At 44.0% G+C, this 12,357-nt stretch overlaps 1 protein-coding gene across 1 annotated transcript in view; it reads left to right on the top strand.

The window, feature by feature from the left end:
• SPMIP2 (sperm microtubule inner protein 2) overlaps positions 1–12,357 on the top strand; it is a 269,195-nt gene that overhangs the window by 247,005 nt on the left and 9,833 nt on the right. The window contains exon 4 of the mRNA XM_069243429.1: positions 8,542–8,697. Coding sequence (XP_069099530.1) covers positions 8,542–8,677 — 136 coding nt within the window. The 3' untranslated portion in view covers positions 8,678–8,697. The remainder of the gene's footprint in view (positions 1–8,541; positions 8,698–12,357) is intronic.

The following is a 12,357-nucleotide window of genomic DNA, read 5'->3' as shown; positions in this document are numbered from 1 at the left end:
TACTATAAAAGGACATTAGAGGCGCCATGCATGATGTGTCTGAATCAATGGCAGAAAGAAAATTGAGAAACCACATTGTCGGAAACCAGATCATAGAAAAACTATTTTAAACAAAGGCATTTTTAAGGAAATACAAAAAAAATCTAAAATGAAAGGAAACACTGTAAAGAAAAGATCATTTTAAGGATAAATCCAAAATTACTTTAAAGTTTGGTGGAGTTTATGACTACTGTGGGACTTTTTGGGTTCAAGGATGGGTAATGTGTAGGGTGATGAGGGATTTTACGGGTCAGGAATAACTGGCGCTTGGGCACTGAAAGGGGTTTTTAGGCTTCAGAGATGGGTGGAGTATAGGTGGTGAGGGTTTTTAGTGTTCATGGATGAGTGGTATTTGAGGTATTTTAGGTTCCAGGGATGAGAGGAATGTAAGGGTGTTGAGGGGCTTCAAAGTTCAAGGATGGGTAAAGTTTAGTGCTGGTGAGAGTTTTTACGGCTCAATTATGGGTAGCAACTGGGGTAGTGAAGACTTTTTTACTGTTCAGGATGGGGTGGAGTTTAGGGTGGTGAAAGGGTTTTAAGGATTCAGGGATAGGTGGATTTTAGAAGTAGAAAGGGGGTTTTAGGGTTCAGGGTACAGTAGTTTAGGGTGATGAAGAGTTCTTATGTGTTGTGGATGGCTAGTGTTTAAGCGGGGTGAGGATTTTTTAGGGGTCAGGGATGGGTGGACTTTGGGTGTGCTGAGGTGCTTTAAGGGATATGGAATGGGTGGAGTTTGGGTGTAGAAAGGGGTTTTTAGGATTCAGGAATTGGTGGAGTTAGGGGTAGTGAGTGACTTTATGGTTCCGGAAAGCTGGATTTGTGAGGTAAAAAGGGCTTTTAGGCTTCAGGGATGTGTGTAGTTTAGGTGAGGTGAGGAGTTTTAGGGGGCAGGGATTGATACTGTTGACGGGTTGCGAGGGTGGTGATAGGTCATCAAATTAAAACCATCCAAAATAATTGTTTGACAATGTAAAATATATAAATATGAAATAATGTACTCTGAAGTAAAGCAATGAAATGTATACCTCCGGCAAACATTTTCTGAAATAAGACCTTCAACCATTGCATCTACAATTAAAAAATAAGCATTCATAAGCCAATTTTGACTAGAAAGATATTCTATGAATTGGCTTCCACGGAAAGATAAATGCTTTCATTCAGAAAGTTTCCATTAAACAGTTCAGATGAAATGCTTTCTCAGTAACGGAATTTAATGAAATTATTTTCTATTAGATCGCAACCGTCCTGCAATTCACATTGATGTCTGCAAGGCTGTCTTGAACTTCCATCTTATGTCCCACTCGTGCAGGGATTCAACATAGATTACTGGCTTCCACATTCATACACAGCATATACACCCCACTCACATCCTACCACACATACATAGGTTAAACACATATGCTTCATCCTAGTTGTACATGGAAGGAGCGCAGGAGCCAGCTGCAGAGGACCGTCAGACCAATTTAAAAACAGGAGATTCCAGTAGGCAATTCTACTTAGCAGATGACACGTAGAAGGACCTGTTCTGCCACCACCGTCAGTCCTCCACTGCCCGCTGAGCTGACCGTAATCAAGTGCTGTACAGGAGGGCGCATAGTGGGCCCATGCCCCCACCACCGACCACTGAGCCCTGCTCTGAATTGCACAGGGCAGGTGTGTGCACTCACCAAAGCCATGAAGGTGATTTTTTCTGTCACAACAAAGTGCCCCCATCACTTATTCTCTTATCCAACATTTTGAGCTCAGCGCCATAGCTGCTCTGCTTGCCTGTGATGGACTGTGAACCATGTGCCAAAGGTTTAGCTGAAATCTAAGTAGCCCACATTAATGTAGCTCACGCACATTATGTGGGGATCTAAAAATCGGACTTACAAATGCAGTGCCAAGACTAAACCTCAAGGTCCAGAGATTTCGAAGTCCACAGTATATATATAGATTCTTCTCGCGGGCATCCATCATCCTGATTTGTTCCTCAGACCCTCTCAAAACCTTCTCTGTCAAAGCTCTCGAACATTGCCTCTTCTGCTCTCACTTTCTTGTCCAGCTGACCAGTCAGTTGAGGCCCCCGTTTGGTCGTCTACCACTGCAATAGCTGGGTAAATATGAGCATTTTGGGAACACTATTTCCGTTCATAAGGCTTCTCCCTCATTCCCTTTCCTCTATTCCCTCGTCCTTATTTTTCCAGCTCTCCTGCCCAGCACTTCAACTTGGCCTCGGGCATCACTAGGTTATTTTAGAAGCAAGCAATAAAACAAAACTTTTCCGCTACACTAGGTATTTACAAGAGCAGAGCAATCCGAACAAGTTCTGTACTATTATTGTCAGCTGAAGAGTCTAATAATGGGTTTTAAGCTGTATCCAAATGAAGCTGGATGGGGCTGCAACATTCAAATATATTTGTCCATCAGTACATTGCAGGAGATGGGTAGAGTTACCTTCATAGTGATTCTGTTATTCTTAGCCCGGAGGCTATGTCACATGTGTACTCAGTACCCAAGGGCAAGATCAAGATCTGCCCCAAAAGCTGCAGACCACAGTCCTGCACGTGAGCACCACATACGCACCTATGCACCAGCCTAATCCTGGCTCACTTCTTATAGATGGCTGAGTAAGTGGCTTCCTTTCAGAAGCAATGGGACGGAACATTTTCATAAACATGGGTTAATTAGTTAAGAATTTATAGCAGTGGGAGGCCATCTCCCTGGGTTCAGGAAAAGTCAGTGGTTACTGCATAGCATCAGTGGTAGTTATGTTTAGTTACCTCTGGTGTCCCCGGGTTTTGCACTCCAAATGGATAACCAGGTTATTTCATATACAAGTGTGGCAGCCCAAGGGTAGCAGGTCGAGCAATCCGAGTTTACTTCAGGAGGTGGTGGTAGGTTGGGAACTTGCATATAGTGTGATATATCAAGCCCACTCAACCTCAAGGCCGAGCCAGGATCGTTAATCAATTAAATATTTACTTACAGGAAAGTAACAGAATTTATAACGATATACCAATACCAATATAAACTGAAGGTCCTAGGACATTCAGCAGCTCAAAATTGACCCCAAATATTTTCTTTTTAGCTCTGACGTCATCTGTGCCTCACACTGCTGCAGGTAACATGCTTTCCTTCAAACAACCATAGAGCTGAATTTCAAAATGTGGACATTTTCTCTTTACATAAGTTTTAAAAGTCAAGCCAGCCTGGAGGCTTTACATTTAAGAGACTACCACCGCAGTATCTCCCGTGCTCTCCTTATTATTGAGAAGCAAGTGCAATGTCACCTCATCACACATAGGCTCTGTTAGGTAATCATCAACTCATTGTTCTGGTTAACATATAAGGCCCAGCCTAGGCTCAGATGAGTGATTTTTGTTCAACCTTCCTTGGTCACGAAGTGAGTTTGTTTCAGCTCTGTTCCAGTCAGGAGATATTCTAATTCGAGGTTGGTGTGCAAAACCCATAACTGTTTTGAGTCGTTACCTGGAACAGTGACCAGGATCGGGTGAGGATGGTGCTAGTAGGATTTGGTCAGCGTGGATGCTGTGCTTGGTTGAACAAAGACAGGGTTTAAAAATCCATCCCCCTTTGTACAATTTGAGCGTGGATGCAGTCCTTGAAACTGCAGCAAATTGGGTGGTGGTTGCAAGAGAACACTACTCCCGCCATAATGAAGAAACACACCCGTTAAACGACCATGAATCATTACCTTGGGCATTCACTTATTGTTTAGGGCTACTTTGCTTCCTAGCAGGTGTTTTGCTGTACACATACCTTTACATTTACTACATACATACAACTCACATTAAGAGCCTCCTTTGAAAGTAAATACAGTGCTACGATTGACAAAATATTATTTTTACTGTCAGTGGTTTCGTCCCACTTAGGGATAGCTCCCTTTTGGGGCCAGCTTTTGGCATGGGCGAGCTAGGCCCCGGGCGCCTACAGTTAGATCTGTGGATCACCTCCTGAGCTGCCATGAAAGATGCCTTAATTCCCGGCTGCCGTTGAGTTAATTAGTTTCAGAGTGCAGGCTGTATACTTCTGCTATCCTCACTCCCATTACCTTTCCCCCAATCCTCCTTCATTCTCCCTCGCCCAATCCAATGGACTCTTACTTCTCATTTAGCAACTGAATAGGCGAGTAAGGTGAGGGTCAAGGGGCAAAGCCTGAATACAAAAGGGCTTCCCACTAGGATCGCCAGTGGTAAGGGGGAGTTAGGAAAATGTTGGGGAATGAGGATCAGATGGGGCGCCAAATTAAGTTTGGCCCAGGACGCTGTCTGAGTGAAGGCTGGACCTGCTCCCTTACCTCAGAGTGCTGGGTCAGGGCCGAGGGATTCCGAAGGGTGGTTTGTGGTAGGAAAGGTTAGAGATGCTCCTCTACCAAAGGATCATTGCTGTGAAAGTCCACAACATGCAGAAGAAGTGAAAGGCAGCAGGGTCGGTACTTCAGGGGAGAACATGCAAGCAGGATTCTTGACTTTTAGCTTAATTGTTTAACATATACCACTCAAACATGGGCGTACTTCGTAATGCCAGTCAGACCCTCAGATTATTGCAATAACCAAGAACACTTTTGAACCCTGAACGTTAGCTGATTTTGTATGGAAAAATATTTTGCAATGGAGTCAGATTCAAATGTTTTCTCAGATGTCTTCAGTGTAAATGATGGAGCTCCTGCTTTCTATATAGCAGAGTAGCCAAATAATACAGTATAGCTCTCCCTTGTCTCGAAGATGGTGCTGTAAGTTGATACAGCTGAGGTGCATCCCTTAGTGATGAGTCATTGCGGCTGCAGGTGCACTGAGGGTGGGATATTCCACACCGGGGGTGTACCTGGGTAGACAGCGTCCACCTACTATTTTCTACAGAGTAGATGCTGTCCACCCTCCTAAAAAGTTGGTCCCCACAGAAATATGCTGAACTTGTCCCGGTGTCATTTTCAAGCAGAGGGACACGTTCAGCAGCACCTGCATGTTGTCTGCTGACCATTCCCAGCAGCAACATTTAGGCAGCGAGCAGGTTTTTTTTATTTTCACCTCCTGCCAAACAAAAGCAAACACTCCACTTTCAACGAGGGAGAGCTGTCAAAAATGCCCACCCTTGCTGAAAGTGGAGATTTCATCTCTTTACCTGCCCACAGACATATGGTCAGGGAAAGAGATGAAAGTATTGCACGTGGGCACAGGAAGCGGCATTTACAACAGATCGGGAGTCGGATGGGTCCACAGGGGCCTTGAGGTTCCTCCTGCTTTCCCTTGCAATAAGCAAAAACAACAGAAGCATTTGCTTCTGTAAAGTACAAATCACCCAAGTGTGTTTTGTGTGCAGTTCCACCATAGAAATGTATCCGATGAAGACGCTCGAGGAACAATCACAATGGAAAATTAACAGACACTCAACATCACTGGAGACGTTACCTCTGCATCCTTCACAGAGCTGTAGTGTATGAGATGCTCCAATTATTTACCCAATGAGGTAGCACTTACTAATTAGCCAGTAGAAAATACTTATGCATTCTGCATAAGATGCTGGCCTCTACTTGGATAAATACGCAGGATTCATTCTGGCACAATAATCATTTCACAGAATTAAAACCTCCGCGGGAAACATTTACAGATCTAAATAAAGCAGATGCTCACGCTGAAGCTCCACTTCTGTAAAACGCTAATCATCCAAAAAATGTTATGCATGCTGAAGACAAAGCTGATGTTTTTTTCTCTGCATTTTGACCTTGAAAAGTTATCTGTAAACCTTGATGTAGGTGTTTGCATCCTTGGTTTTTTTAGCGCAGTATGTCATGCAGTGACTGTGAGGAGTGAGTTATTTCGTGTTAACTGCTGGTGAGACCCAACCACCGCCTTGCACGGTCAAAGGGCATGCATGGAGCAGGGTTGAGTGGTTTTAAGGGGTTGGCCACAAGGCTGAATGCCGCGTGCGGTGGTGATTGGATTAACGTATAGTAATTAAAATTATTTTTTGTTAAAAAACCATAGAAATTCACTGAAAAAAACAAAGGTCACAGGGACATTATAGTTAAGAAATATAATTTTTTTAAAACAGACATTCACTTAAAAAATCCAAAGTTTACAGGGACGTTATAGTTAGGCTCACATTTTAAACATACAAAATCGTAGAAATTCAGCTGTTATATTTAGAGTTATTTCAATTAACTATAACTAAAGCCCTAAGTTCATTATAACTTTCACCCTTACCATGCATTGCTAATTACCCAAGATACTACATTACTCACAGTGCTTATTTTGTGCTTGTTGTTTCCGGTGCTGAGAACTTTTTAAGCACTTCATTAGAATATATAACCCCAAAGGGCTTCGGAAATGGGGTAGAAATCAAAGCACAACTGTCATTGATGCAAAACACTAATAGCTTTCTTCTTTCACACAATATGGGAATGCCCTATAATTGAAGGTTATTGGGCACAAATACACTGCAGACTTGAGTAAGTAGCAGGCAGACTGGTAACAGCGTATCCCAAATAAGAAATTCTGGGAATAATGGACATTTGGGAGGGCCCTTAAGGTGCATGCTGATGGTGAAGGGAGAAACTGCTCGCCACTGGCAACTTGACAAATCCTTGTGTGAGTGAATGGCTCAGGGGCTTGGACTCTTGTACCAAGGTGAAGACTTTGTGTAACAGGACTGCCTAATGTTTCATGATGTACATACCGCCTATATTGGAACTAGATGTCCAACATAAAAACACGAAATGTTAAGATCAACTACACCACTATCTAACGAGATGTACGTACTGAAGATAAATACATCACTGCACCGTTACTTTATTGTTGGGTTTAATTTTTTTTTAAAACAACATAAAAGTTGTGAAAAACTGGAGTATCTCCATAGCCTATTTAAAGGCTAAACACTAATTTTCTATTGCAGAGAAATGTAACTCACTAGTTAACAGTTTGTGATTTCTATATACAACAGGTCTTAAGTTTATCAGTTGTTTATGACTGAGAAAATATTGTCCTAATCTAGCTTATGTTTGTAATGTAAAAGGTTTTGACAAAATCAGAGCAAACCAAAGCCGGATCCTGACATAGGTATTAGTTTGTATACCTTTCGCTCATCCTGACTCCTATTTGCACACAAAACCTCCATAAGCGTTGAGCCTTCTGCATCGCTCCTGAAGCGCGGAATGACCAGCGGCCACACATAAGAGCCTCCTCCTTGAATTCTGCAAGAAGTTGAAGACCTGGGTTCTCGAGTAGTCCCACTAGGTCCTGGGTCTGTCTACACTTACACCTGCTCAGTGCCAGGATACCCTTCTAGTGCAGTCTAAGAAACTGCGTAACATAACATTACGCACAATGTGGGAACACTTCCCACGCAGGATCAAAACAAAGACAACACATTTCCAATCACGCACCCTACACTGTTACATGCCACCCATGAAGGCAAGCGATTCAGCATCCCACACAGGAGTAGTGCTCCATAAACGTTGCAGTACAATACAACACAAATCAACCTATTCCTTGCAGCGATGGGTTGACACGAGCGCAGGCGCCCAGTGCCCCCCGTTTCAGACAACTGTCGGGTTAAAACGCTCCGTTGTCCATAATATAGTTATAACAGCTCCCAGGAAGGCCTGTTCAGAGAGCCAAAGAAGGGCGGTTCCGAAAGTTAAATCCCTCCTCCCGCTGTCGAGCACAGCCCCTTTGTGGATGACGTCTACGAGCACAACGGTGACAGTGTTGAACTAGGCGCTAAGGGCTGGGAGGTGTCCTATTTGCTTTGGCCGCATAGATGGAAGCTAGCACGTGGGTAATAAGAAAATACGTAAAATGCAATCACCTAATGGGGCCGTTACCGAAAGGAATGCTCTGGCCGCGCTCCTCCTGTTGCTCTTTTATTCCACTTTAAAAACACAAACTAAAAAAAAACCTTGAAGAGCAGGTTTTTCTGAATGTTCATGAAATATTCAGGAGTCATGGCCGCTGCTGGGTCGCTTACATGCAGAGTTCGGCGCCCAAGGGGGGCGGCGACGACAATCTGCGCCCGCTTTGCAAATGGGTCTCTAGGCTGTTTGGGTGCAGGGTGGCGCAGACTGGTATTACCACACGCGCATCACCCGGGCAGAGGGTGTGCGGACAGAAAATGCTTTCCCCTGAGCAAACGAAATATGTATACGGTTGATGAGGCCCTGGGTGTACTGAAAGTAAACGACCAGTAAAGTATATTGTGCACATCTAGCACACCGAAGGGTGCTATTTGCAAAGGTAGCACAGATGATTCGACTGTAGATCGTTCATAGAAAGAATGGACCCCCAGGGACCCTAAAAGGACAACCAATGGAGGAGTGCAGGGATCTTTTTTACATAGACCACGCGCGACTCCGATTTGCAAATAGACACTTACGCAGGGTGGACCGCAAGCTTATTTCTTTGTTTACTTAACACGGCAAGAAATATATCTCGATTAAAGAAAAAATAGATAGCGTCGCGCAACTTCCATAACTTTCAAAAACTTTCCAATGTGTTTTCATAGGTACCCATCTAAACCAGATCTTCAAAAGCAGGAAGTAAGACGCGAGTCCGTTCATGCACAGCCCCTGGCCAACGAGAACTACAGCCGTGGTAGAGAAACATCGGTTTCTGCAGCTGGAAAAACTGGTGGTGAATAAAGAACATGAGCTTGTTACAGGTAATGGATATTATAAAACCTGATATTATAAAATGGTACATGTAAAAATGATACGAGTAAAATACAAGTAGATGAAAAAAGGCACTGCAGTACCAGGGGCGTAGGAGACAATACATTTCTTGGGGGGACAGGGACAGCATTGGGGACTTTCAATCAACCCTATACAAATATCGCTCGTTGTTTACAAACTGCAGGCTCCGATAAATATACACAATCATATATATATACACAATATATATATATATACATATATATATATATTGGAAGTGAAATAGGGAGAAAGGAAGGCATGTTTTCACAGTCTGAAAGTATATTTTATTGTTATTTACATTCACAAAGTAATTAGCTCAAATATGAAAATAACATGTTGATTAACCTTGCATCTTCATGCACCAAGCAAATCAAGGTAGGAGGGTAAAAAGGAAGAACATACCCTTTGCGCCCCACACCCATCATGCCCTTCGCCTCATGGCAATTGGAACCGCACTGGAGAGATCAAAAGCGATTAGGTACAATAGTTGTAAACTGTGCTCGGAAACCAGAGTTCTAATAACACTTCTACTCCTGTGTGTGATCTTGGGAAGCTCAGCTCCACATCAGTCATAACTAGGAGCATTTCAACTGAAGAAGCTCTTGGAGTTACAGGCTATATAACATGGATTCTCTAATCTCTGTATAAACTGCAGTCACTAATTTCTTTAGAAACGGCTGTTTGTGATGCACCAATTCACAGCGTGTAAAGAAAAGACATTCACTGATTGTAAAGAAAAGACATCAGAAAATGACTATGATAGGGTTATTACAGTCGAGTTCTGACATTACAATGCCTTCTGCCAGAGCTAGCAGCCAAGGTAAAAGGCAGATCAGGTCACAGAGCATAATTAATGCAGCTGTTTAAACCAGAAAATTGACTGTTGCTTTTCTTTCTTCTGCTCTACTTTAATAGCTTGGAATGACAGAAGCTATGCACTATGGTTTTAAGTGGTTTGTGGGAAAGTTGGTGGTGTAAAATACCCCCTGTGTACATAAGGATATTGCAAGTCACTTTAAAGTTCATACCCTATAAACAAGCATTGGCAAAGTCAATAGGTCTCGCCTATGCAAGTTCTATTGCCTTTGCCAATGTGTTTTAGCCACCCTGTACACTAGTGAGACTACTATTCAGCATGGCTCAAAGTTAATGGCATAAAGGAGAATGATGTGTCATCGACTGGTGTGGCGTAGTATCATGGAGTAAGTAGAGCGCCCTAGAATGGAGCAGTAAACTTAACTTTAAAGATACAGGGGTCGCTTGAAAAAAATGCAACACCACTCCCATAAACAATGATATTAAAGTAGTATGCAAATGGAATGTTTTATGCATTTATTCAATCAAAATATAAAAGATCAAATGTAGTGGGAAAACATCAACAGGGGAAATCGAGAAAGACTGGTATTCTGGCATTACACAAGTTATCTGGATGACCCAATGTCGCCAATTACAAGAAAAATGTAAAAAGTAACCTGTATAGTACAGTGGCTTGGAGGAGGCTGGCCTGGTTTGTAGTGGGCACCTATGGTACTTACACCTTATACAAAGTCCAATTATCCCTTACTAGTGAAACGTAGGCAGTGTCTAGATGCCAGGCTCTCTAGGGGTGGCTGTAGTCAAGTCTTATCTAGGAGACATGCAAAACTCATGCAATACCACCGTAGTCACACAGTACTCACACACATGAAAGAAAATACTCAGTGTTATAAAGGTACTTTATTTTAGTGACACAAATGCCAAAAGTACCATAGAGACTATACTCCCTTAGGAGGTAAGTAATACACCAATTATATACACTAGTATGCAGCAATAGCAATAAAAACAGTTAGAAAACAGTGCAATTAGTGAAAATCACAATGGTTAGAAATGGGCCTAGGGGAAACACAAACTATGTACTAAGAAAGTGGAATGCGAATGTCGGTTTCCCACCTAGGCAAGTGTGGTGTGTAGAGGGGCGCTGGGAGTATTAGAAAACACCAAAGGTAAGTAATAAAACCCACCTCAGAGCCCAGGAAAGCAGGAGTAAATCACAGTAACTTTCCTAGAACACACAAGAACATGAGACAGAAGATAATGCAAGAACCAGAAGATACTTCAAGACACAAAGGGTGGATTCCTAGACCTAAAGACCCGTGGAAGAATGGGACTAAGTCCAAGAAGCACAGAAGAGTCCAGGGAGGACAGGGGCCCCTGCTAACCCAAATCAAGGTGCAAAAGAAGAACCACTGGTGAAGTCAGTACTGCACCCAAGAAGATGGATGCGAGTTCGTGGTTGGTGCAGATGATATCCCACACCGGATGGATAATTGCAGTCTGGTTTGCATCGCTGGATTCCACCAACAAGCCTTGGCACAGGAAAAGCTCATGGTTAGCGGAAAATGGCACTGCCTGGGACCAGGTGGACTCTACCTTGGAGGAGGAGTCAGAGGGGGCTCTCTGCAACTCAGAGAGCCCACAGAATACCAGCCAGCGCACACAGGAGTCCCCCAGCACAGAGAAAATGGAGTTGCAAAAGGAGGCCCGCGCAGCACAAAAACAAAGGATCCCACACCGCCAGAGAACCACTCAGGAAGCTGTGCATCTCAGGAAGGAGTGCTGGGGGCCGGAGCTACATTGTGCACAAAGAATTTCATAGAAGGATGCCACACGCCTTGGCAACTGAAAAACACGTGGTGCACGGGGTACTGTCTTGCGTGAGAAGGCAAGCTCTTACCTCCACCAAAGTTGGACAGTAGGACGTCAGGACCATCGGGACCACTTCAGTCTACCACCCGTGATGCAGGATCCATGCAACTCGTCAGGAGAGGGGACCCATGCAGATGGTCATCGTTGCAGAGAGGTGCCTGCTGAAGCAGGGGAGTGACTCCTTCACTCCAAGGGAGATTCATTCATTCTTCTGGTGCAGACTGAAGACAGGCTGTTCTCTGAGGATGCACAACCCGGAAACAGCTTCAGTTGCTGGCAGGAGCTGAAGTTACAATATTGCAGAAGTCATCTTTGCTTCGTTGTTGCAGTTTGTGGAGTTCCTGGAGGGTCCAGATGCAGTTTCTTCAGTGAGAAGGTGAAGTAAAGGATGCAGAGGATCCCTGCTGGAGTCTTGCAATCTGAATCTGAAGAACCTACCAAAGGAGAGACCCTAAATAGCCCTGAAAGGAGGATTGGTCAGCTAAATAGGTAAGCACCTATCAGAGGACGGCTCTGACACCACCTGCTGGCACTGGCTACTCAGATGCTCCCGTAGGTCCTTGCCAACTTGGAATCCAAGATGGCAAAACTCAGGGACCCTCTGGAGGAGCTCTGAGCACCACACCTGGGGTGGTGATGGACAGGGGAGTGGTCACTCCCCTTTCCTTTGTCCAGTTTCGTGCCAGAGCATGGACTGGGGGTACCTGATCCTGTTTAGACTGGATTATGTAAGGAGGGCACCAAATGTGCCCTTCTAAGCATTTCCAGTGGCCTGGGGAAGGAAGCTACCCCTTTCAAACCTATTTCCAAAGGGAGAGGGTGTAACTCCCCTCCCCCAAAGGAAATCCTTTGTTCTGCCTTCCTGGGCTTGAGCTTCTCAAGCAACAGGAGGGCAGAAACCTGTCTGAGAGGTGGCAGCAGCTGGGGCTGCCTGGAAAACCTCT

This window comes from Pleurodeles waltl, chromosome 1_2 (genome assembly GCF_031143425.1).
Source record: "Pleurodeles waltl isolate 20211129_DDA chromosome 1_2, aPleWal1.hap1.20221129, whole genome shotgun sequence".
NCBI classification, from domain to species: Eukaryota; Metazoa; Chordata; class Amphibia; order Caudata; family Salamandridae; genus Pleurodeles; species Pleurodeles waltl.
The sequence above is the reverse complement of the archived record's forward strand: the minus strand, read 5'-3'. Positions and strand labels throughout refer to the sequence as shown.